This window comes from Hordeum vulgare, chromosome 3H (assembly GCF_904849725.1).
Source record: "Hordeum vulgare subsp. vulgare chromosome 3H, MorexV3_pseudomolecules_assembly, whole genome shotgun sequence".
NCBI lineage: Eukaryota > Viridiplantae > Streptophyta > Magnoliopsida > Poales > Poaceae > Hordeum > Hordeum vulgare.
The window spans coordinates 22,675,334-22,701,461 of record NC_058520.1 but is presented as its reverse complement, the minus strand read 5'-3'; the positions used below and the strand labels follow the sequence as shown (position 1 = coordinate 22,701,461).

At 46.0% G+C, this 26,128-nt stretch overlaps 3 protein-coding genes across 5 annotated transcripts; 1 reads left to right on the top strand and 2 right to left on the bottom strand.

Annotated features, from left to right (window-relative positions):
• Positions 1-3,830: 3,830 nt before the first annotated feature.
• On the top strand, positions 3,831-6,219 carry LOC123442677 (factor of DNA methylation 1-like). The gene is made up of 2 exons (XM_045118783.1): positions 3,831-5,292; positions 5,384-6,219. Exons 1-2 carry the CDS (start codon positions 5,089-5,091, stop codon positions 5,657-5,659), a joined length of 480 nt encoding a protein of 159 aa, XP_044974718.1. The 5' UTR covers positions 3,831-5,088; the 3' UTR covers positions 5,660-6,219.
• Positions 6,220-6,326: 107 nt separating this feature from the next.
• Positions 6,327-8,659, bottom strand: LOC123442676. 3 transcript variants are annotated; one of them, XM_045118782.1, is made up of 2 exons: positions 7,416-8,657; positions 6,327-6,999 (listed from the first exon to the last, which is right to left on the bottom strand). In XM_045118782.1, the coding sequence occupies exons 1-2, from the start codon at positions 8,628-8,630 to the stop codon at positions 6,988-6,990; spliced, it is 1,227 nt and encodes a 408-aa protein (XP_044974717.1). In that variant the 5' UTR covers positions 8,631-8,657; the 3' UTR covers positions 6,327-6,987. The 3 variants fall into 3 exon arrangements, with proteins under 3 accessions (XP_044974717.1, XP_044974715.1, XP_044974716.1); XM_045118780.1 differs by having other exon boundaries at positions 6,327-6,959; positions 7,416-8,656; XM_045118781.1 differs by having other exon boundaries at positions 6,977-8,659.
• Positions 8,660-18,720: 10,061 nt separating this feature from the next.
• LOC123439348 (factor of DNA methylation 2-like) lies at positions 18,721-22,721 on the bottom strand. Its single transcript, XM_045116073.1, has 7 exons — positions 22,651-22,721; positions 22,382-22,533; positions 21,148-21,240; positions 20,385-20,471; positions 19,986-20,264; positions 19,666-19,881; positions 18,721-19,574 (listed from the first exon to the last, which is right to left on the bottom strand). The coding sequence occupies exons 1-7, from the start codon at positions 22,712-22,714 to the stop codon at positions 19,299-19,301; spliced, it is 1,167 nt and encodes a 388-aa protein (XP_044972008.1). The 5' UTR covers positions 22,715-22,721; the 3' UTR covers positions 18,721-19,298.
• Between the last annotated feature and the right edge of the window lie 3,407 nt (positions 22,722-26,128).

Genomic DNA, 26,128 nt, shown 5'->3' with positions numbered 1-26,128 from the left:
CGACACGTCAAGCTGCAAGTTTTTTTTTTTTTGAGGGGAACGTCAAGCTGCAAGTGGGACACTCCGCATCACGCTGCGTCAGCCCGTTTATTTAAGTGGGCTTATGCGGGCTTCCCACGTAACCTACAGATAGTCCGCGTTTGCCGCTAGCGCACATAATTCAGGTTTTACTAAGCAAATTAGTAAAAACTTATACTACTTGTCCTACATGCGCGTGACACCATCCATGCTGCTCATGCCATCCGTCGATCGATCGTTTGGCACTACCGCGGACACACGGGCCCCTTTTGCGGCGAAAACTACTGTACAATACTACAAGTCCACACACAATGGTCAGGCTGCAGGCCACAATCCCACTAAGGCCCTCTTTGTCTGGGCTTTGGATTCTGAGATTCTGCTGTCAATCCTGATTTCTGAGAATCAGCTGTGATTCTTGATTTCTGGAATCAGAAGCAGACTGTTTGTTTACCCTGCTGTGGGATCTGAGAATCAGAATCTGTCTGTTTGTTTACTTTGCTGTTTAGGCAGCTTTACGGATCGTAATTAATGTAAAATATTTTAAAAATTGAAACCATCATCCAAAATGTACGTTCAATTACCAACAATCATCCTAAACGTACATCAACCATCACTCAAAAGTAGTGCGTAAAACTAAACTTCATCTGTAGCTGCCAATAATCCATCAGCTATTCTCTCCCTGGTTACTTTCATCAGAGCATCATCACCATGCACAATGTTAGATACCCGACCAGTAGGTGGAGGTAGTAGATCTCCTGGCGTGCCAGAAACTCCTTGTTTTCCTGAAAACATAATAGTAGGTATAGTGTTTTGTTGTAGTCACACAAAGTTTGCAAAAAATTGCAGTGGCTTCCGCATCCCAAATTGCTTTCTCTTTTGCCATATTGCTTTCTCTTTTGCCATCTATAGGTGTATACGATTAAATTAAATTTACACAAACGAGAACTAGCAGTGAACAATATAGCAGTAGTATTCACAGTTTCTAACATCACTCATATTACTTGACGGTATAGCAGTAAACAATATAGCAGTGAACAGTATAGCTGTAGTTTACACAGTGAACTCGTATTACTTCACGATATAGCAGTAAGAAATATAGCAGTAGTTTACACGAACGAGAACTATAACAGTATGCAGTTCATAAGTAACAGCAAATAAAGAAACGAGGCAATACCTTCACAGGGAACGACGCCGGGAGGAACGGGCGGCGAGCGGGCGAGGGGCAGGTCGGCGGCCGGGAGGAACGGGCGGCCGGCGAGCGGGTGAGGAGCGGGTCGGCGGCCAGGAGGAGAGGGCGGCGAGCGGGCGCGGGTGGCGGCTGGGTCGTGCGGATCGACGCCGGGCGGGCGGCGAGCCGACGCGGGCGGGCGGCGAGCGGGCGAGGAACGGGCGGCCGGAGGAGCAGGAGGGAGGAGCGGTTCGGCGGCCGGGATAAGCTGGCTGCGTGCCGGCGAGGGGCGGCGGCCGGCCCTGCGGGAAGCGGACGCGAGGCGGCGCCCTATCGACCAGAGGACGATGGGAAATCGAGAGGGTGGGGTTACGCGCGGGGCGGATGTGAAGAAAACGTTTCGGCCCAAAAAAAAGCTCGGGAATCACCTATTTGCTCAATTCTCAGATTGTGATACTCCGTGTGTATTTTTTAGAATCAATTCTGGACAATCTGGATATTATGAAGGGCTGTTTGTTTCAGATTCTAATTTCACAGTAGCTAGAATCCAAGAATCAAGAATTTAAGCCCAAACAAAGGGGTACTAAGTCCCACGGCTGCTTGCTTGGTGGGCATTAAGGGCCAGCTCACCAGAAATTAAATGGATTAAGTGGGTTCACACATAGAGGGTGAGCGGGCTGGTGTGCTTGGTGACGAGGAAGGAAGTTGGTCAGGTTCACTAGTAGGTAGGCCAGCGAGGAGTTGCCGATCAGCATCCACACGGCTCCATCATCAGCGTCATCGGCGCCATGTACCGTAGCAGGTCCATGGAGTTGAGCTTCTCCCTGCATGCACCATTGCACCTTGAAGCGAGCGCTCGGAAGGGTCGATGATGCCGTCGGCGTTGCCCGCGAAGAGCAGGCGCGGGGAGAGGTACGCGAGCGCGAGCAGGCCCTTGACTAGCTAGCTGCCTCTGTCTCCCTCTTTTCATCAGTGTTGAAATAGAAGTAGAGATGAAAAAACTGCAGCATGTTGAGAGGGGTCAGAAACACTGTTGTTGGCTAGCTTAATAGCTAGGGCTAGGTGGGCTTTTGGATTAATAAGATATGTACAACACCATGTACTTATGGAGATAAAGGCACGATAGGAGGGTACATTCGGTAAAAGACACAGCTCACTGTGGTGAATAGTTAACTATAGTGATGAGTGATGTTACCTTGTAGCAAACAGTACCCATATAGTGAATAGTGCGGCACCTTATTCTAAGAAGCCGCGGGCACCGGCCGCTGCACGGGAACCCTACGGTGCGTCGTGTGTAATATAGATTTTCTCAAAAAGAAATAGGGCGTTGCGTGCGTACAAGAGTCCGTCGGATCAAAGCACTGCCACCGGAACAGCACAGCATGACAGGTTCATTGCAGGCCGCGTGGTACTCCAATGCAGCACCAACAACGTCCGGCGAGCTTCATTGCAACTCCGGTTAAACTTCATTGCAGCCGATAGAGCTGCAACACAACACCGATGCTCCGGCCAAGCTTCATTACAACTTCGACGGAGCTCTCGCAGAGCTCCATTGCAATTTCGGCAGAGCTTCAACGCAGCAAGGCTTGTCCGATGAAGCTTCATTGCAATGCCAACGAGTCTTCATTGCAGTGCCGGCTATGCTCCCAGCGGTCCGACATTGCAGCACAACAAGACCTGCACCGCGGCTCCAAGAGCCACCGGCGAGCACTGCATCCCAGCACCTGTGTTTGCTCTCACACGATGCCATGTCTGTGGCCCTTGACGCCGATCTTCCCCGCAGTGTTGCGAAGCCTCGACCACCACCAGCGTCCACCGTACCCGTGAGAAGAGGGACCTCACCGCCAATGGGCTCCTCCAGGATCAAGCCCAAGCACACCTACCTGGAGCGCAAACTCCAACTCGCCCTAACTCATAGCCATGTCTACAGCCAGAGCCGGGGGAAGGAGGCCCGCTTCCACCGCCTAGCGCCACAGGTGGAAGGCCAACACCAAGCTCCAAGCACTACCTCCCCATCGACCCGCACCATCCGTGTACACGGACAAGGCAACTCGAGTCGCAAACACAATCGGACCACCCCACCATGGCACATCACAGCGTGGGCGATGCATCAACATACGGATAACATGAAACATCGTATGGATGACGCATGCTCCCTTGTCCAAAAGAAAAAGACATGCTTCCATCGTGGGAAGGGAACTTCGGGCGAGAGGGGCGACAGAGGATTTCTCGTCCCGATAGGGGAGCGAAGGGGCAGGCTGGCCCCATTGCGAACGACCGTGTCGCTCACCCCTAAATCATTCGAGATATGGATCACCAGTAAATCATCCGAGATACAAAGGATGTGCTCCTAGTATTTGTGAATAGTTCATAGTATTTGTGAATTTAGCTCATAATGACATTATTGGGATTATTTATTTGAAAAACAATTACAAAAAAAAATCCTGACCTCACGAGGATAACATGAGCATGAAAGAGTACACTGATAATGTGGGTTAACATGAGATGAATTGCAGCATATACAGTGATCGCTGATCAGACCAACAAGTACACGCGCTGCCAAGGCTTCTCCTCCTTGGCAAGCCATCCTATTCCTAATTTCCTACCCATCGCAACCAACCCGAAGGCTTCCGCTCCATTCCATTTCCATGTCAAGCGACGACGTGCCCATGGCCGACGCCGGCGAGGTCCTCGACGCAGCCACCGCCACTAGCACCCAGGCCGCCGACGCGCAGCAGCACCCCACCACCGAGAGCGCCCTGGTCTCCGACGCGGAGCAACACCCGGCCGCCCTGACCTCCGACGCGCAGCATCACCTGGCCTCCTACGCGCAGCAGGACCCGGCCCAGGAAGCGGCGCCGCCCGAGCCCGGCCACCACTTCCTGGACCTGAGCGGTGAGGATGCTGCGCGGAGTTTCCTGAGTGCCGCCGTGAAGAGCGCGGAGGAGGCCAGTTGATGCTACTCAGGCATTATTCCCAATCTTAATGCTAGAATTAGCTTCAGTGTCAGTCCCTCATTTAATCCAGATGCTACTCAGGCATTATTCCCCCTAAATTAGTATTAGGAAGGATCATCTTAAGATGATGTCAGTGGGACAAATATTGGCTCTTTTAGCTGGATTATCACTACATTCAGAACTAACAGACTAAGCTCTCCATCGCAATATCACCTGGTTCATGTCCTTTTCATGGTCTTAACGAAACTCCCATACACATACACAGGGTGCTTTGGAGATCAACACATCGGAGCTTTTAGGTGGAGAGTGCAATGTGGCTGACCATGCTCTCATGCTTCATGAAAACCACAAGGTTTCTTCTTCTCTTTGATAGGACAATCGATAAGCTCATCTGCATCAAATTCTTATCAGCTCCATCAAGCAGCTGACCATGCTATTCATACAAAATAACATATCCATACGCTGCATCAAATTCTTATCAGCTCCATCAAGCAGCTGACCATGCTATTCATACAAAATAACATATCCATACGCGCCTTGTAGGCTGTAGCAAGAGATGGAGGCTATTCATTGCAAGCTAATTCAACTTGAGAGGCAACTGGAGCAAAGGGATAAAGACCTGGTGCTCATCACACGGCAGCTGAACATGAAACTACAAGCAGGGAAGAAGCACCCAGAGGAAGACCATCAATGTCTTTATGGGGTAACGACTAATGTGAGAAATATTATGGAAGAGGAAGTAAAAAGGATGAGTGATTCATTGTACCTCCTCAACAGAGAGCAGCCTAACGGCAAAGAGCTCCAAGAGAATCGCCAAGAGTTGATTCAAGTACAAGTAAAAGCCCACAGTTTTTAAAATTTCTAGTTGCTCTATCTGGGAGAAGTTACATTGTTGCTAAAAGTTTTCCTCATTGAAATGATCGTAATGTGCAGGTTTCCGAGAACATGCTGATTAGTGGGGGTGCAGTTTTTGGAATCAAAAGGATGGGCCAACTTGATGAAAGTCCTTTTCGCGCCACATGCAATTTGAAATACAGAGACAGTGATCCAGAGGACAAAGCTGCAAGGTTGGTCTCGTATTGGCAGGTGAAAATACAGAAGCCATCGTGGCGTCCGTTTGTTACTATTCAGGTCAAAGAAGAAGATCAGGTGTCTATCCAATTTCCCTACAGCATTCATGCACTTACATTTCTCTGAATTTTATGTGAACAATCAAAAGGGTGTTTTGTGACAATTGCAGGAGGTTATAGATGACAATGATCCAAAACTAAGCAAGCTGCGGTCTCGGTACGGCGACAGCGTCTGCAATGCAGTGAAGGATGCACTGAAAGAGCTCAACGAGTACAGTCCTGACAAGCGGTGCATCATGAATGAGGTCTGGAACTTCCGGGAAGGGCGGAAAGCGACGATGACAGAGGTGATCACCTGCATTTTAGAGCAGCTGGTAGCGGCAGACCCAGGATTGCGAGGACATGAATTCAAGGTTCCCACCCAAAAAATTTCAAATTCAATATAACCAGCTAAGAACAGCTGTTTACCTGTATAACCGGATGACAATAGTTCAATCAACCAACTAAAACAATTGAGACTATCACCAACCGGATCTTTCTTAAGCTTTCTTTGCTACATTTGTTCGGAGAAACGACAAAAATTGGTCTACATTGATTAGTTAGTAGAGCAGATTTTACCCAAAAGCATTGTGAGTGTCCAGTTATTCCATGAAGATGCGAGTCTAGTCAGTAATGTGCAAAGCATGGCTGCTTATAGATTGTTAATGATGTCAGAACTCTAGAGTTACTCATATGTCAAAAAAAACTCTAGAGTTACTTCATCACAAAAGAGGAATTCTAGGGTTACCATGGCAACTTAAACTGCAACCTGGTAAGCTAAACAATGCAGTATCTCTAGCACACAAAGGTTGGAAATATTGGCACCCATATACGCTGCAAATCTACTATAGGTGAAACTTGAAAAAAACAGCATAGCAATACAATCTCCTGGTTCAAATGTAGTTGCACAAATAGGGATACAAGCGGAATGTGTCTGCTTGTCCGCAATCGTCCACAAAGAGAAAAATTAAACTAACACGGTTTTTAAGGTAATGAAGATTAGTGCAAGTTTTGCTTTGCGGACAAGTGGACGCCATCCGCTTGCATCCCTATGCACAAAAGATGAAGCAATCATTCAACATACAACTAGCGGTGTTGTTCACATAACCATGAGGCCTTGACATCTACGTAGATAAGGTGTACACTAACAGTTCACAGGGAAGTTAACTCACCCTCAAAGCGCTGGAAACAACCATGCAGCTGATCTTTACTTGTCAGTTGTCACCGCCACAAATCCAATTACCCGTTGTAGATCAACAAGCCCTGCTGTCGATTCATAAGCACCAGCATCCCTAAAAAAATCACTATCCATGGCAAGTTGTTCCATTTTATAGGATTCGGAACCTAACTCGAGCCTTCTAATATTAAGCATCCTCTCAGAAACATAAGTTCAACTGACTCTAACTTCATCATCCATCTAACTGTGAATTTTTGATAGAAAGCAGAAGCGGCAATCATTGTCAAGACGTGGTATATTGGATTTAGCAGAGTCAGCACTTAACCTCAGGACATGATCTCTTGCATTTGTCAGTTGAACATCCGCAGTAGTAATTTTTCTCACGAGAGACATCTTCTCATCCTCAATTGTGAAAAAGGCCGCTGCCTCGGTACTATTTGCTTCATCATCATCAATCAAAGCTTCTTTGAAAGATTGCAATGCTGTGATAAGGATAGAACAATGTTTTTCTTTGCCCACGGGACTATCATCTGCAACACAGTTTTTATTAACTTTAGCTTATGAACCATCCTGTCAAAAAGAAAATGAAAAATATGAGCGTACATTTATGCAAGGCTATAGATTCTAATGATACACCAACCTTTTATCTTTAACACAAGCAACAAAAGTAAAATGCTCCACAGTAACCATCTCATGGTAGTTGCCAATTTTTATGGAGTCATTTTAGTGTAAAAAAAATTCAAAACACAAATATCAGCAGTGCCCTGTGCTTAATCTGCACAAAACCTCATGGTCAAAAATGGAAATAGAGCAATGGTGATAACAAATCAGCCATGTCATGTATGTGAAACTACGTGTTTGATAGCAGCTTTAACAAGAACACTGTAATCTAGTGCTCTAAGGTAACATAAGATCTACAATCTGGAGACCAAACCGAAGGTAGGAAGAAATTTTACCAGAATCGTCCCGCATAAGCATGGGCTCACCTTGCTGTGTACCAAAGAAGGAGGCCACGGCATGACATAGGGGTGGGCACGATGATGTCTCTGATATTGGCCCTCAAAGAGCAGATGAAGCTCCGTAGTTTCCAGGCAAAATGATAGGAACCACTCTGGAGAATCACTATGGTTCCGGGCAAACTCATGACAGTCAACCGACAGGTACACAAAGCCATCAATGACGGACAAAACTCCTACTTTGGAGTGAACTACCATTGAGGACTTGATGAATTCAACAATGGTGCGCAATGGAAACGGCTTGTCGAACACCCATCTCTCCACACCATCACTATCTTTTCCCCACGACCAAACAAAAAGCATCCCGTCATTGATGCCCGCAGAATTTAAGTGCACGATACAGAGCTTCCCGTCCTTGGTCTGGCCAAGCTCGAATGTAGTAACAAGCATCCTACTCACGGGCGGCGGCACATCCATTCGGTGGAACTGAGATGTCGTCGCATCGAGCGCGAGCATACCGGCTCCCATGGGAAATATCCAGTAGATGAATCCATCGACCACCTTACCAGGGTTAGAGTTTTTGGCATCCTTGGGCACCAGGGCCTTTGTTTCCACCCAAGGGAAAATCTGCCACTCCATGGTGTTGGATGAGAAGACAGCGACGCGCGCCCGCGCCCAATAGCGGTCATGGCGGATGCAGACCACACGCTGCAGCCCCTGTTCCTCCTGGTAGGAGAGGGTGTGGAACTCAAGGAAGCTGCCGTCCCCCAGAATGTGCCTGTCGGGGAAGAGGGACAGGGCCTGCCGTACCGGGCTGTAGCTCGCTCGCTGCTTCCGGTGGGCGATGCGGATCTCGCCGTCCAACATGTAGTCGAACGCCCACCCGGGGTCGTCGTCGTTCTTGAGGCCAAACATGCGGCGGGTCTCGAAGAAATCGGCGCCGCGGAAGGCGTCGGCGAGGTCCGTGTCGGAGGGGCGCCAGGGGGAGGGGTAGACCGGGACCGGATCCATGAACATCTCGAGGAAGAAGGCGAGGAGGGGCGGCGGGCGGAGCTCGCGGAAGCGGCGGCGGAAGGCGGGCGACGAGCGGATGGCGCGGAGGAAGGCGCGGCAGGCGAAGGCGGCGCGGGCGAGGTTGGGGAGGTCGGGGAGGAGGGCGAAGATCTCGCGGAGCAGGTCGTCGCCGAGAGCGCCGATGGTGGTTTCAGCGGCCGGCGGCGGCGGCGGCGATGCTTGGGTGGACATGGCTGATTCCAGTGGCAGTGGGTGTTTGGTGCGAGCTAGCCTAGGGGTTTGGGGATGAGAAGAGAACGACCAGGACTGTGGACCGGCGGGCCCAATCTCAGAAATTCTCGTGAAGAAATGGCGAGCCTTCAGCCCGGATGAGCGATCAGTACTCTACTGTGGGCTAGCACAATTGTTTTAAACTGACCTTCAAACCATTCCCACCATTTCCTATTCTTTTTGTAACCCTTTCTTTTTCATATTTTCTAATCCTCTTGCTGCACATATCTATTTGTTTTATTTAACACTAGGAAAAAGGCCCGTGCGTTGCTACGTGACGAAAAAACATAATCTTTAATGATGATGACCATATTATGTTCACACATCATCGCTTGATTTTAAAATTTTGTGTACAAATGCAAGAAAATGTTTCTTCTTTTAAATCTATTCACAAGTTGAAGCAATCTTTACATTTTCAAAAAAAAAATATCATGGTTGTCAAAAATCTTGGTAACTCAAAGAATTATTCTTAATTTCAATAATTTCTTTTAGAAAACATACAATAATAATCCGATCCATCCAACAGTTAATTCTTCAAAAATCACACGGGTATATTTTCACAAAGACTTAGAAGCATTAATGTTCAACTACATACATTAGATCTTTCATGAATAATTTTACAAATATGAGAACAATTTTAAAATCGAGAACATTTTTTTCAATTTACAAACATTTACTAAAAATCGTGAACAATTTTTATATTTCAAACGGGTTTAAATATTTTCTTTTGAATTGGCGACCAATTCTAGAAAAGACGAACGTAATTTTTGATGTTGGAGGATTTTACTTTAAATTCACAAACATTTTTCAAATGCCTGAAATTTTTCTGAATAAACAAACATTTTATAAGTCAGTAATATATTTATTAAATTCACGGACATTGTTTTGGAATTTGCAAAAAAATAAAAAAAATCCGGCGCCTTTTTTGAATCCACAAACATTTTATGTTTTCGTAAACATTTTAATTCAAAATTCCTATTTTTTAATATGCAAATGCTTTTGTAATTCTAAATTGTTTAAATTAGAAGTAAACAAAAATGGAACGGAAAAATGTAAATAAAAAAAAGAAATTATCAAAACAGGCATTAGCTATTTTTAAAATTTTAGGACATATTTTAAATGCATTAACATATTTTGAATTAGAAAGAATTTTGTTAAATGCTTTCAATAATTTTTAATACATGGAGTTTGATTTGAAATCATGGACTTTTATTATTTTACAAAAACAAATTAAACTTGCAAACAGTTTATTGTATATGCGAGCATTTTTTACAAAAACTCCGAGCAGTTTTTTAAGTCACAAACATTTTATTTTTTTTAATATGTTGATTTAAAAATTTAAGTTTATTAAAATTTTAAAGGTTATTTGAAGTTATAAATTATTTAAAATAGAAAAATAAAATGAAACTGAAGAGAAATAAATAAACGGAACTAAAAAACTGGGCATGTGCATGGGCCGGCCCATACGGTGTGCTGGATATTCTCCCAGGGTGCAGAGCGTAATATAGGAGGTTTTTACATGGCCGGCCCAGTCTAAGATTTTTTGCTTTGTGAAACGCTTTTTATTACTTACGGTGGCATGGTAGGTAATTTATGCAAACTTTAGGGGTAATTTCCATGACGGACGACCAGAAATCCTATTTGCTTTATTATTAGGGAGAGACTAGGAAAAAGGCCCGTGCGTTGCAACATGACGAAAAAACCCTCTCATGTCTCTAGCTTAGTTAATTGATTTTTTTAAATGGCATAATATTGATTAATACATATAAATGATTTCAGTAAACATTAGTAGACACCCTTGATTTTGTGAACATGTTTTTTATCATATAAAAAACATGCCCCGCTGCATGTCGAATACCAATGAATCGGACAATAATTATGTTGATTAAGATTTGACATGGGCCTAAATGAGCAACGGGTAGTAACGATTTTCAATATATTGATTTACATTGTACCCTACATAGTATATAAAAAATATAAAATAACAACATATTCAAACTCTACACATTTTTGTAATCAAATTCGATATATAACATGTTTAAATTGGATTTACGGTTTAACAAATATTGTTATTTGAAATTACATATTTATTCTGAATAGACTCCGGATTATTAAAAATATTTAACATGAAAAATAACAATATATTCAAACTCTACACATTTTTCTAATCAAATTTCATATGTAACATGTTTAAATTAGATTTATGATTTAAAAGATATGGTTATTTGAAAATACATATTTATTCTGAATAGACTCCGGGATTATTAACACATATGTGAGGGGGGTTTACGCAAAAGTATATAAAACGATTCGTTGTGCCTACAAGATGGACTGAGGGTTATTTAGCGTTAATTTCAGGGGGTTTTGTGTAAAAATGAAAAAAGGTTCGGGCTCACTTAGGAAAGGACTGCGTGTTGATTAACTAAAAACGGAGGGACTTTTTTAAAAAATATCACGACGGACGACCAGAAATCGTATTTGCTTTATTATTAGGGATAGATAAGATGTTCAACAAGCCTAATTATTTTACCCTTAAGATATTTGTATATGACAAAGCAGACTTCCGTACACTTTGATTAGCTCTCACCGATCGACCTCTTTTCGTTAGATATCTGTTTGCGTAAATAAAAGAATGCATTTTTTTTTTGTTTTAGTGGTTTCTTTTGTAATAACAAAAAATGTAGTGTCAACTATTCACAGAGCATCGATATTGTTCTTGAGTGTTAAATTGGACTTCAGTTAAATTAAATAAATTCCATCCATAAATTATTGGTTTGTATTTGAATCCATGTTCAAAAAACTGAGTCGACAATAGTTAGTACTCACTATGTAAACAAATTTAAGAGCATTTATATCATCGGCTTAGTGATCTAAACGCTTTTATATTAATTCTACAAAAGAAGCATTATTTTGCCACATTTTCTCATGCTCAACCGGGACAAGCCAACTTTCCTCTTTTAGTGAAACAAGGCAAAAGACTTGCCGTTTTCAGTGATTAACTTGAATGTTTAGACACAAACCACAAAGTGGCAAAAAAGAAAAGTCCTATTCTCACGGCATAAGAATACTCAAGTGCTTGGCTCCCGCCACCCAAAGATCGGCCTTTGGTTTGATTTTCACGAGGACAAGGTGCTCAGGGTAGCAGCGTTGCGAAAAGTTGTCGCGTTTCGTTCCTTTCAAATTTCCCAAGAGATAGACATTATAACAGAAGCAATGGGATTCCTGTTATGGCCTCTACAAATGAAAAGTCCAACTGACTGTAACTTCATTTTCCATATAATTGTAAACTTGTGATAGAATGCACAAGTACTCGTCAAGACACGGTCTCTTGCATTCAGTAGGGTCGCCACTTATCCTCAAGACATTCTCTTGCATTTGTCAGCCAAGACGACAACCCTGACACTCTAAAGAGGCATCTCCTGAGACAGACCCCAAAAGACCTCGACGAACTAACGATGACAAACGAGAACCACACAGATGACCAAGTCGATGATGCCACTGTTGAAAGTAACCAGTAGCCGAGGCAACCAAAGCGAAAGAACTGGCAATAGAGTGGGCAGCGGAAGGAACATGAAGCCAGTCCAACTCCCAAAGACACTCAGAATCACGACGGCGAGGACCAACCCCAACTAGAGTGTGCGTGCGACGGTCCTGGACAGAACAAGAGTCAAGGTCAAGGATGACACGACAACCAGAATCAGCAAGTTGACCAGCGGAAAACAGATTCATGGTAAGTCGAGGAACATGAGCAACATTAGGAACATAATAAGAAGGAGTGGTAAGATTGCCTCTACTAACGAAAGAAAGGGGAGTACCATCAGCGGTGAGGACATGAACAGGAGAATCAAGCGATCGAAGAGAGGACAGAGTGGAAGAATTAGAAGTCATATGAAAGGAAGCTCCCGAGTCCTGAACCCATGGGGATGTACCTGACTGTGTAGAAGGTGGTTGCTCATTGCGGGAAGCCTGAGTCATAGAACCAACAGTACCTGTCGAGAAAGAACCTGAAGCAGCGAGCAGACGCTTAAGTCTCAAAATATCATGCCCAGTCAAAGCGATGGCTGAAGCTATCGAGGTAGATGACGAAGTCGCTGTAGATGATGATCGCGCCTTGCGCAAGTGTTTCTTCTTCGTGTAGCAGTGGGACTCAATATGACCATCATTGTTGCAGTAGCCACAATGTGGACGGGGGCAACCTGAGCCTCCAGAAGGAGTGGGCAAGAGCGGCGGAGCACTCGAGCAAGAAGGGGTCGGTGCAGCAGGTGGCGTAGAAAGAGTCCGAGCAGCGAGCACCGAGGGAACCTCCACCAAACCAGCACCACGTAAGCGAGTCTTCTCAGCACGAATCTCAGAAAGCGCCTACATGAGAGAAATACGGCCACGAGCAAACAATTGAGCACGCCGAGGCTCAAACTCCTTACGGAGCTGAGACGGGAACTCGTAGACGCGATGAAACTTCAAGTCGGCCTGGACAGCCTGGCAACAGGGGCAAGTACGACAACCAGCACTGCGGAGAGAATCAAGGTGGCACCACATATGGCTGATTTGTTATCACCATTGCACTATTTTCATTTTTGACCATGAGGTTTTGTGCAGATTAAGCACAGGGCACTGCTGATATTTGTGTTTTAAATTTTTTTACACTAAAATGACTCCATAAAAATTGGTAACAACCATGAGATGGTTACTGTGGAGCATTTTACTTTTGTTGCTTGTGTTAAAGATAAAAGGTTGGTGTGTATCATTAGAATCTATAGCCTTGCATAAATGTACGCTCATATTTTTCTTTTTCTTTTTGACAGGATGGTTCACAAGCTAAAGTTAATAAAAACTGTGTTGCAGATGATATTCCCGTGGGCAAAGAAAAACATTGTTCTATCCTTATCACAGCATTGCAATCTTTCAAAGAAGCTTTGATTGATGATGATGAAGCAAAATGTACCGTAACAATACAATGTTTAACACTCCCCCTCAATCACAACTATCCAAGTTGAGATTGTGTCGAAATGCTTCTAACTGCCTAAGAGTAAGTGGTTTAGTAAAACCATCAGCAACTTGATCACCTGTAGGTATAAACCTAATATTCAGCAGCTTGTCAGCAACACGTTCTCGAATAAAGTGATAGTCAATCTCAATATGCTTAGTCCTGGCATGAAAAACTGGATTAGCAGCTAAATATGTAGCACCAAGATTATCACACCAAAGGGAAGCTGCCTTTGGATGTCGTATCCCAAGTTCATTCAACATGTTCTGAACCCAAATAACTTCGGCAGTGGCATTGCTAGAGCTTTATATTCTGCTTCGGTGCTTGATCTAGATACCGTGGGTTGTTTACGAGCACTCCATGATACTAGATTTCCTCCAAGAAATACTGCAAAGCCTCCTGTAGACCTTCTGTCATCTGGGCATCCTGCCCAATCTGCATCTGAAAAAGCACTTACAAGCATTGAATCTCACTTGCTAATCTTGAGTCCATGACTCCTTGTCCCTTGCAAATACCTAAGTATCCTTTTCACTGTTGTCCGGTGTGTAGTAGTAGGAGCATGCAAGAACTGACATACCTTATTTACTGAATAAGAAATATCTGGTCTAGTTAATGTCAAATACTGCAATGCTCCTACAATACTTCTATATTTGGTGGAGTCTTCTGCTCCAAGTGCTTCCCCATCATGGACAGATAATTTTTCAGACGTAGATAAAGGTGTAGAAGAAGGTTTGCATCCTTTCATACCTATTCTCTGGAGTATTTCCTACACATACTTTCCTTGTGATAGCATGATCCCACTGGGTACTTTTTAACTTCAATGCCAAGGAAGAAGTGTAGATCACCTAGGTCTTTGAGAGCAAAATCTTTTCTCAAATCCTTAAGAAGAGCTTCAACTGCTTGACTTGATGAGCTAGTAACAACTATATCATCAACATAGATAAGCATAAAAATAGTTACTCCATGCTTATGATAAAAGAAGAGTGATGTATCTCCCTTGGATGGAACAAACCCTAGAGATTGTAATTTGAAGGACAAACGAGAATATCAGGCTCTAGGTGCTTGTTTCAGACCATACAATGCTTTATCAAGTTTGCAGACATAACGTGGTGAGTGGGGATGCTCATACCCTGGGGGTTGCCGCATAAATACTTCCTCTTCCAGAACACCGTGCAAGAACGCATTCTTCACATCTAGTTGTCGCATGCACCAATTACGAGATACAACCACTGATAGAATTAACCTGATAGTGGCAGCCTTGACAACAGGACTAAACGTATCCTCGTAATCCAATCCATAGCGCTACTTAAAACCCTTAGCAGCCAGACGTGCCTTGTACCTGTCTATAGTGCCATCAGATTTTCTTTTGACTTTATATACCCATTTACAGTCAATGATATTCGGCCTGCAGCAGGAGGGACAAGACGCCATGTCTTGTTCTTGATGAGAGCAGCATATTCCTCGTCCATGGCAGCTTTCCACCGAGTATCACCAAGGGCTTCAACAAGGCTTTGTGGTTCACCTGTGGAACAGAACGAGCCCCAGCGTACACAACCATCAGTCTATACCTTAGGTTTGAGAATACCTCCTTGTGCACGTGTGTGCGCTCGAGCAGGCGGAGGAGGCGCAAGACGATTAAGCTGTTGCTGAAGACACGACACTATAGCAGAGACATGTGATGCATCGGGCGAGTCCTGTAGCGGACATGGAGCACCTGAACCTGCATGGCCGTCGGCTGCATGCAGGTCTGATGACCCACCAGACGTGTCGGGATGTGCAGCAGGCAGCAGCCGATCCCGAGGCGCACATGCAGAGGGCGCAGGCGACACGGGAGCCACCGAACCACGCGCCGCAGGGGGTGACCCGAAAGCCGACACGGGAACCGCCGAGCCGTGCGCCACGTTCGGCCGACCGGACGCCTCGGGTGACATCTTCTGGCCGTGAGGGGGCCCGCCTGGCCCCGCCGAAGACCGACCGGCTGCCTCGGGTGACGCTCCACGACCGCGAGAAGATCCGCTGGCAGCATCAGCGCCAGGAGTTGCGGCCCCCCGAGACCAGAACGGAACCTGGCGCAGCCTGACCCAGATCTGGAGCTGATTCCGAGGCGGGATCTTCTGCAGAAGCACCTAGATCTGCTGCGAACATAAAATCATGCACTGTTTCGCCATTTTCTGCAAAAATTTCCTGCACACGAGCATCTCACGGATCATCAGGGTTAGTATTATGAGACATTGTCATATGGTCATCAGCAGTATCTACCCCCCTAGCAAGGAATTGTGGTGATGGGAGGAGGTAGGATGGGAGTAAGACAAGCTCTTTGCGAAGTTGTGCACCGGCATGGGGGTGAAGTGTGGCGAAAGGAAAGACTTGCTCATCAAATACTACGTCACGGGAGATGTAGACGCGACCGGAAGCAACGTCAAGACACTTATACCCTTTGTGCATGGTGTTGTACCCTAGAAAGACACATTGTTTGGAGCGAAACTCAAGCCTGTGTTTGTTGAAGGGACGTAAGTTGGGCCAACCAGCTTGTGTTTGTTGAAGGGACGTAAGTTGGGCCAAACAGCACACCCAAAGATGTGTAGGAAAGTGTAGTTGGGTTTGAGACGCTCAAGAGGGGATTGATTATGGATGACTCTACTAGGAGTGCGATTAATAAGGTAGACGGCGGTAAGGAAAGCTTCATCCCAAAACTTGAGGGGCATAAAAGCATGGGCAAGGAGGGATAACCCAACTTCTACAATGTGGCGATGTTTTCTTTCAGCAGAGCCGTTCTGTTGATGAGCATGGGGCAGGAAACATGGTGAGTAATGCCAATACGTTCAAAAAATACATTGAGTTTTTGGTATTCACCACCCCAATCTGTTTGCATGGCAAGGATCTTTCGATCAAAGAGGCGCTCAACGTGTTGTTGGAAAAAATGAAACTTGGCAAACACATCAGATTTATGCTTGAGTAAATAAATCCAGCTAAACTTGCTGAAATCATCAATAAAGCTAACATAGTACTTTTGCTTGCCTACATAAAGGGGTCTAGGCCCTCACACATCAGAAAAAAAGCTCTAAAAGAGCTTTGGACTCACTAGTGGAACGAGTATAAGGGAGTTGATGGCTCTTGGCCATTTGACATGAATCACAAACTAACAAGTGATCGTTTTTATTGGACACAGGAAGACAAAAATCTCTAAGAATTTTCTGGACAAGCGGTAAAGTCGGATGACCTAGACGCTTATGCCATCTTGAAGTGGAAGGTTTGGTCACACCAAGTGCTTGTCGATGAGGAGGATCATGGCGACCAGAGATTGGAAACAGGCGATTTTTACTCTTGCTTTGAAGGATTGTTCTCCGAGTGTCCCGATCCTTAAAAAAAACAATTTCAGGGTAAACTTCAAAAAAGCATAGTTATCATTGATAAGTTTGTAAGCAGAGAGAAGACTTTTGTCAGCTAGAGGTGCATGGAGGATATTGTTTAAGTTTAGAGAACCATGGGGAGTAGATAAAACGGAGTGGCCAATATGAGCAATGTTCATACCTTGACCACTTGCAGTGTGGATTTGATCCGTTCCGGTGTAGCGATCCCGAACAGCTAACTTCTCAAGCTCACCAGTGACATGATCTGTCGTGCCGGTGTCAAGATACCAGTTGGTATCCACTCCATAGGACCCCGAAGATTGGGAAGCATTGGCAGATGTGTTTCCACCTCCACCTCCACTGCTAGCTGGGTTACGGACATTGTTGTTGAAGCTGCGATCGAAGCGCTTTTTGCAGCGCCACGCACCATGCCCGCTCTCTTTGCAGATCTGGCAATTTTCCCGATTGTTGTTGCGGTCACCGCGGTCACCACCACGGTCACCACGCCCGCCACCGTTGCCCGAGTTGTCGAAGAAGCGGCCACCCGTGTTGTTGTTGTTGTAGCCACGGGGACCGCCGTTGCCGTTCCCAGAGCGACCGTAGCCGCCCCGGCCACCTCCCTTAGCAGCCATATTGGCCGTGTAGGAGGTGACCTGAGTAGTGATCCGACCCTCTGCTGCAAGCAAGAGAGAGTACAGCTCTCCAAGACCGATCGGTTGATCAGTGATGGTGCGAGTTGAGATAGCAAAAACGAACCCGTTGTACTCGGGTTCATGCATCAGCCCTTGGAGGATGTGCGACACCACGTCGTCCTCATCAAGGGGTTTCCAGCAGCAGCAAGTTCATCAGCGAGCCCCTTCATCCTGGTGAAGTAAGCGGCGGCGGAGAGATCACCTTTGCGAGTAGTGGTGATCTGCGAGCGGAGCTGGATGATGCGCGCCCTCGACTGCGATGAGAAGCTCTAAAGAAGCTCCTTCCACGCCTCGGCAGCAGTCTCGCAGTTGCTGACCTACATCAGCACGTCGCGAGAGAGAGATGCCAGCAGGAAAGTAAGTACCTGTTGGTCCTGGGTCACCCAAACGGCATGTTCGGGGTTGGGAGTAGCGACGATCTCCTTCTTGCCAGTAGCTTCTTTCTCCAGGAGAAGCTCGGCGCTGGGTTCCTTGTTTGAGCCATCAAGGAACCCCATCATACCGGCGGCACGGATGTGCGGCAGGACTTGGGCTCTCCATACAAGGAAATTATCCCTTGTTAGCTTCTCTGTGATGGTGTGGCCGAGAGAGGCGATGGAGGGAGAGGCCATGGCGATCGCAGAGGAGGAGGTGGACATGGCGGCGGCTAGATGTATTGGAAGAGACTAGCTCTGTATACCATGTGAAAACCCGTAGGTTAAGCGTATACATACCGCAGGGACGCGTGCGTGTTTATATGGGCACCAACGCGAGGATTACAAAGAGGTTACAAGAGTTTGTTAGGCTTAGGATTGATCTTCAAGCAATCTAGTTTAACTGGGATCTTATCTCTAAGCCTAACGTGTTACACAAGGAATACGGTTTATACTATACCGCAACAATACAATGTTTAACAAACACCGCTAGTTGTATGTTGAATGATTGCTTCATCTTTTGTGCATAGGGAAGCAAGCGGATGGCGTCCACTTGTCCCCAAAGCAAAACTTGCACTAATCTTCATTACTTTAAAAACCGTGTTAGTTTAATTTTTCTCTTTGTGGACGATTGCGGACAAGCAGACACATTCCGCTTGTATCCCTATTTGTGCAACTACATTTGAACCAGGAGATTGTATTGCTATGCTGTTCTTTTCAAATTTCACCTATAGTAGATTTGCAGCGTATATGGGTGTCAATATTTCCAACCTTCGTGTGCTAGAGATATTGCATTGTTTAGCTTACCAGGTTGCAGTTTAAGTTGCCATGGTAACTCTAGAATTCCTCTTTTGTGATGAAGTAACTCTAGAGTTCTGACACATGAGTAACTCTAGAGTTCTGACATCATTAACAATCTATAAGCAGCCATGCTTTGAACATTACTGACTAGACTCGCATCTTCATGGAGTAACTGGGCACTCACAATGCTTTTGGGTAAAATAGCCTAGCAGTATCAGCATCAATCTGCTCTACTAACTATCAATGGAGACCATTTTTTGTTGTTTCTCCAAACAAATGTAGCAAAGAAAGCTTAAGACAGATCCGGTTGGTGATAGTCTCTATTGTTTTAGTTGGTTGATTGAACTATTGTCATCCGGTTATACAACTAAACAGCTGTTTTTAGCCGGTTATATTGAATTTGAATATTTTTTTGTGGGAACCTTGAATTCATTTCCTCGCAATCCTGGGTCTGCCGCTACCAGCTGCTCTAAAATGCAGGTGATCACCTCTGTCGTTGTCGCTTTCCGCCCTTCCCGGAAGTTCCAGACCTCATTCATGATGCACCGCTCGCCAGGACTGTACTCGTTGAGCTCTCTCAGTGCATCCTTCACTGCATTGCAGACGTTGTCGTCGTACTGAGACCGCAGCTTGCTTAGTTTTGGATCATTGTCATCTATAACCTCCTGTAATTGTCACAAAACACCCTTGTGATTGTTCACACAAAATTCAGAGAAATGTAAGTGAATGAATGCTGTAGGGAAATTGGATAGACACCTGATCTTCTTCTTTGATCCGAATAGTAACAAACGGACGCCACGATGGCTTCTGTATTTTCCCCTGCCAATACGAAACCAACCTTGCAGCTTTGTTCTCTGGATCATTGTCCCTGTATTTTAAATTGCATGCGGCGCGAAAAGGACTTTCATCAAGTTGGCCCATCCTTTTGATTCCAAAAACTGCGCCCCTACTAATCGGCATGTTCTCGAAAACCTGCACATTATGATCATTTCAATGAGGAAAACTTTTAGCAACAATGTAACTCCTCCCAGATAGAGCAACTAGAAATTTTAAAAACTGTGAGCTTTTACTTTTACCTGAATCAACTCTTGGCGATTCTCTTGGAGCTCTTTGCCGTTAGGCTGCTCTCTGTTGAGGCGGTACAATGAATCACTCATCCTTTTCACTTCCTCGTCCAGAATATTTCTCACATGAGTCATTACCCCATAAAGACATTGATGGTCTTCCTCTGGGAGCTTCACCGCTGCTTGTAGTTTCATGTTCAGCTGCCGTGCGATGAGCACCAGGTCTTTATCCCTTTGCTCCAGTTGCCTCTCAAGTTGAATTAGCTTGGAATGAATAGCCTCCATCTCTTGCTACAAGGCGCGTATGGATATGTTATTTGGTATGAATAGCATGGCCAGCTGTTTGATGGAGCTGATAAAAATTTGATGCAGATTAGCTTATCGATTGTCCTATCAAAGAGAAGGAGAAACCTTGTGGTTTTCATGCAGCATGAGAGCATGGTCAGCCACATTGCACTCTCCACCTCCAAGCTCCGATGTGTTGATCTCCAAAGCACCCTGTGTATGTGTATGGGAGTTTCGGTAAGACCATGAAAAGGACATGAACCAGGTGATATTGCGGTGGAGAGCTCAGTCTGTTAGTTATGAATGTAGCGATAATCCAGCTAAAAGAGCCAATATTTGTCAAGAGTTTCCACTGAAATCATCTTAAGATGATGCTTCCTAATACTAATTTAGGGGGAATACTGCCTGAGTAGCATCTGGATTAAATGAGGGACTGACACTGAAGCTAATTCTAGCATTAAGATTGGGAGTACAGGTAGATGGTTTGAATTCGACATTGTTTTAACCCCCACCTAGATGTTTTGGCTTGTAATAAAGCAGGGCAAGTACTCTCTGAGCATATGTTGTCCATGATGAGTAAAAACAGAATTAGGCATTCAACATACCACGCTCTTTTCAGCGTGCATTTGGCATTGCCATCTGTAATTTCTTTTTGATAACTGCAGATGCGGACATCCGTGTTCATTTCCAAAATGATTCTAATGTTCAGGTGAAAATTCAGCAGTCTGAAAACTGAAATTTTAACATGTTGTAGAGTTTAGGTAAGAAATGCAGGACCCTACCTGTGTTCATTTCCAAAAATATTCTAATGTTCAGGTGAAAATTCAGCAGTCTGAAAACTGAAAGTTTAACATGTTGTAGAGTTCAGGTAAGAAATGCAGGACCCTACCTTCTCTATCTCATGCAGCACAGGCAGCTTGTTCTCTCCACCTGTCATGTCCAGTGTGTTGACCTCCAAAGCACCATGTGTGGGACCATTATCCTAAGACGATAAAAACAACACAAGACTATGTTAAGATGGCGAAAGCAAATAAACCGGGTCATACTGCAAGGGGAGGTGGCTTTGTTGGTTGTTACTTTTGAGCTGGGCAGGTGCTCTCTGTTACTGTTTCTCTGAGCATATGCTGAATTGCGGTCCATGGTCAATACAATATTAATTCGGCATATTCCAATTTTTGACTGAAAAAAATGCATTTCAAGCCCAGCCGGATTTACAAATTCCAATTTCTATCCACAACTGTTTTTTTTTTGTAAGTGCGATATCTGTGTTCTTTTGCAAAACTACAGTACGAAGTTGAGGTGAAAATTCAACACCCTGAAAACTGAAAGCAAAGTGGCACTGATGCTAATTCTGCAGATGATTTGAATTTATAGTGTTTTTGCTGCCAGCTGCATATGTACACCGTGTTGCGTTGGTTGTAAGCTTCATTTTGATAACTATCAATTCAATGGAAAAGTGGACATGCCGCTGTAATTTTTTGGCTATAATTAATTCAGAGTTAACTTATAAAAAAAAGCATTTCACGCCCTTTTCAGCCAGACTTGAGCATTCGCCGTTGTTATCTGCAACCCATTTTATTTTGTCAAGTGCTGATATCGGTGTTCATTTGCAGAACAACACTCTGAAGACGTGAAAATTTAACACTCTGAAAACTGAAAGTAAACTGAAAATTCAACACTTTGTAAACTGAAAGTAAACCGACAGTTTTCAGAGTGTTTATTTTTCAGTTTACTTTCAGTGTCTCTATGAACGGCCTGAATCAAATAATCCAAAACTGAAAGTAAACTGACAGCCTGAATTCAACACTGTGTTTGGTTGCTTCATTTCAGTGTCTCTCTGGACACATATATATGATGTCGATGATCGCTTCAGTAACAAAATTCGGCACGCCGCTGTAAATTTCGCGTATAAACTTGCAATTCAGGCCTCACTCACCTGAGGCCTCGCATCCGACATTAGCATCCGTTACTTTTTGTTAGGTACTTACTGAACTACTGATGCTGGTGTCAATTTGTAAAAAGACACTGTAGAGTAGAGCTGAGTTAAAAAGTTGAGCACTCTGAAAGTAAGATACTTAGCATTTTAGAGTTGAGGCAGCAAGAGATGGCATGAGCATATATACCTTCTCCAGCTCCTGCAATCTTGCAATCATCTCCGTCTTCAGCTCGATCTCTTCGTCCGTGGCTTCGAGTTCATCCCTGAGCCTCTGATTCTGCTCCTCCAGATCCTCGCAGTTCAACTCTGGTATCATCTCGTCAAATATGATCCTCAGCTCTGGCGGGTAACGACCCAACAATATTTGCGTAAATGATCAGATCATTATGGAGCTCAGGGTCACTGATGGCGACCAATCAAATCCATTGGATGAGCGGGCGATGATGGATTACTTACCGGCGAGCTCGTCGATGAGGTACCTCGTGTCCTGCTCCTCCTCCCGCTCCGCCGCGGCCCTCATGTGATGCTGCGCGTCGAAGGCCAGGTCGCTTCCGGCGGCCGGGTGCTGCTGCGCGTCGGCGGCCAGGGCGGCCGGGTGTTGCTCCTCGTCGGAGACCAGGGCGCTCTCGGTGGTGGGGTACTGCTGCGCGTCGGAGTCGGCGGCCAGGGCGGCCGGGTGTTGCTCCTCGTCGGAGACCAGGGCGCTCTCGGTGGTGGGGTACTGCTGCGCGTCGGAGTCGGCGGCCAGGGCGGCCGGGTGTTGCTCCTCGTCGGAGACCAGGGCGCTCTCGGTGGTTGGGTGCTGCTGCGCGTCGGAGGCCAGGGCGGCCGGGTGTTGCTCCGCGTCGGAGACCAGGGCGCTCTCGGTGGTGGGGTGCTGCTGCGCCTGCGCGTCGGCGGCCTGGGTGCTAGTGGCGGTGGCGGCGTCGAGGACCTCGCCGGCGTCGGCCATGGGCACGTCGTCGCTTGACATGGGAATGGAATGGAGCGGAAGGCTTCGGGTTGGTTGCGTTGGGTAGGATGGCTTGCCAAGGAGCACAAGCCTTGGTCTGATCAGCGATCACTATATACGCTGCAATTCATCACATGTTAACCCACATTATCAGTGTACTCTTTGATGCTCATGTTATCCTCGTGAGGCCAGGATTTTCTTTTTGTAAATGTTTTTAAATTAAATAATCCCGATGATGTCATTATAAGCTAAATTCACGAATACTTATGAACTAATTTCACGAATACTAGGAGCACATCGTCCGTATCTCGGATGATTTAGGGCGGTCCGTGTCTCGAATGATTTAGGGGTGTCGAGCGACATGAATACATGATCGTTCGCAATGGGGCCGGCATGCCCCTTCGCTCCCCTCTCGGGACGAGAAATCCTCCGTCGCCTCTCTCGCCCAAAGTTCCCTTCCCACCATTGAAGCATGTTCTTTTCCTTTAGGACGAGGGAGAATGTGTCGTCCGTATGTTGATGCATGCTAGAGGCCAGGAGCTCGGCCGCGCTAGTGATGTGCCATGGTGGGGTTGTTCGTTTGCGACTGGAGTTGCCTTGTCCAGAGGCACGGATGGTGCTGGTCGGTGGGGAGACAGTCCTCGGAGCTCTGTGCCGGCCATGAACCGGTTGCGCTGGGCGGTGGCAGTGGGCCTCCTTCCCCTGGCTCTGGCCGTAGACATGGCTATGACTTAGGGCGAGTTGGAGTTTGCGCTCCAGGTAGGTGTGCTTGGGCTCAGTCCTGGAGGAGCCCGTGGATGGTGAGGTCCCTCTTCTCACGGGTACGATGGACATTGGTGGTGGTTGAGGCTTCACAACACCGTTGGGCAGATCGACGTCAAGGGCCACAGACATGGCGTCGTGCAAGTGCGCTCGACGATGGCCGTCTGGAGTCACGGGCTAGTGTACCCCCACGGTCCACCGGGACCTGCTGGAGACGCGGGCTTGGGTGCCTTCTACTGTAGAGGTATCGACCCATACTCCGGGATTGATGTCGGGCTAGGAGTGGAAGGAGATCCCGTTTACTCCTATTATCGAGGTGATGCACCATGATGTGGACGGTTTGTGGAGCCTTGGACATGTATGCCGGGGTGGTGTCCCTGGATGGAGGTTCGCATGGTTGGCTCTCCGGCGGGCACCATGACGACGATGATGGCATTATGTCCTAGTCGTGTGGCCGGCGAGAGGTGTTGCAGCGGGTGGCTCGGGTGCACTCTTTATCTCTGACAATAGCGGCGCCCTGATATGGATCTGGAGTTTTGGGCTCGTTGCGCTGGTCGTGGAGACCTTGTTTGGTGATGCGGGGGAGTTGTCAGGCGAAAGTTTCGTGATTGTTGCCGGCGACGTCGACGCACGCGGACGCCATTGTCTTCTTGAAAACGTCGTCATGGTGCTCCTTTCCATGTCCCGGTTCCAGGTGAAAACCTATGTCTATTCGGGACACGGCAACGGCGACGCTTAACGCCGCTCTACCCCTTGGGGATGTTGTTGTGGAACTTAGGTGTTATAGGGCTTAGTGTGGTGTTGTTCTCAGTAATTCCTGTACTTTAATTTGGTTGTGTCGTCGCGTGCGTGGTGCATGATACAGTTAGCGTGGGATCGGCATTGTTTGAGGGCCACGCCATCCCCTTGTATTGTTCGGCAGTGTACTATGTTTGGTTGAAGCTTTATATATAAAGCAGGGCAAAAAGCTTGTTTCGAGGACTTCATAGCTTGGCATGGACAACATGCAAATGTAATGCGAGCTAGCCTTAAAGTGTCTTGTGTGATGGGTAGGGGAGGGTGGCTTTTCCCAAGTGTTGCACATCCTATGAATCAACTCCTAGAAACGACACTTTTATTTCACAAGCCTCTGATCGATGTAATTTCACCCATAATAACTGAGTTTTCAACATTATTTGATGTCCACGGCTGAGTTCATAGGTTTCCCTTAAAAGGTTGTCATTGGAGGTATCCCATGTGAACGAGTCCTCATCGAAAAAATATTGATCCGGTTTATAAGGGAAACCAACTCAAAATCAAATAGAGGACCAAATTTATAACGAAAACTGGGACAAAAAACGCGCAAGCAACAACGTCACATGACTCATTGCCTTGCTACCCTTGGTACATGAGAAAACCGCCTACATACCACATACGTTGCACCATGTTAGAATACATTGTAATGAGATAGAATTAGGTTTAAACATAGTTTCCTATTCTATCTCTTCTTCTGTTTTCGTTCCCCTCCGTCGAACCCCTTTGTAACTTCTCTCTCAACGGACTCTCGGTTGATCAACTTGTAAGCCACGACACCTCTTCTACAAATACAATCGCGGTTCGGGAAAAGGGTTTAACGCTTCTAACTAGTTTTACATGGTCATGAGAGCATCTTCTTCTCAAAGATCGAAAGGACATCGCATCTAGCCTAGGCTCATCGCCAGCCATCGCCATGACTTCCCCTTCCACAGAATCCAGTACTTTGAGTACCCTCGCCACATCCGTTGCGTCATCTTCCACCTTCGCTCCCTCGTCTCCACCTCCGCATATCCCATGTCCATCGAACCCCCACCGCAGGAGAAGCTCACGAGGCAAAACTACCTCATGTGGAAGGCTATTGTGCTGCCCCAAATCAAGGGCGCACAGATGGGCCATCACCTTGATGTGGTGAGCCAAACGCCGCCGGAGACACTCACCATCATCAAGGATGGCAAGGAGGAGCAGATTGCGAACTTCGCCCGCGTCCTCTGGTATGCGCGGCGGCAACAAGTTCAAGGGTTTCTGATGGGTTCCTTGTCTCGCGAGATTCTTGCGCAGGTGGTTACCCTTCAGACGTCGGGGAAGTATGGGCAGCGATCCATGCTATACACAGATTGAGCTCACCAACCTCAAAAAAGGTAACATGACTATGTCAGAATACCTAGCCAAGATCAAGGCGCTCTTAGATGAGACCGCATGCACTGG

Coding starts and splice junctions, on each gene's coding strand:
- LOC123439348 (XM_045116073.1), bottom strand. CDS start 22,714: ATGAGGGCCGCGGCGGAGCGGGAGGAGGAGCAGGACACGAGGTACCTC. Junction 20,472..21,147: donor TGCTGCATGAGATAGAGAAG/GTAGGGTCCTGC, acceptor ACACATACACAG/GGTGCTTTGGAGATCAACAC. Junction 19,575..19,665: donor GGATCAAAGAAGAAGATCAG/GTGTCTATCCAA, acceptor TGACAATTACAG/GAGGTTATAGATGACAATGA.
- LOC123442676 (XM_045118780.1), bottom strand. CDS start 8,630: ATGTCCACCCAAGCATCGCCGCCGCCGCCGCCGGCCGCTGAAACCACC. Junction 6,960..7,415: donor CTTCTTTGGTACACAGCAAG/GTGAGCCCATGC, acceptor ACTGTGTTGCAG/ATGATAGTCCCGTGGGCAAA.
- LOC123442677 (XM_045118783.1), top strand. CDS start 5,089: ATGCTGATTAGTGGGGGTGCAGTTTTTGGAATCAAAAGGATGGGCCAA. Junction 5,293..5,383: donor AGGTCAAAGAAGAAGATCAG/GTGTCTATCCAA, acceptor TGACAATTGCAG/GAGGTTATAGATGACAATGA.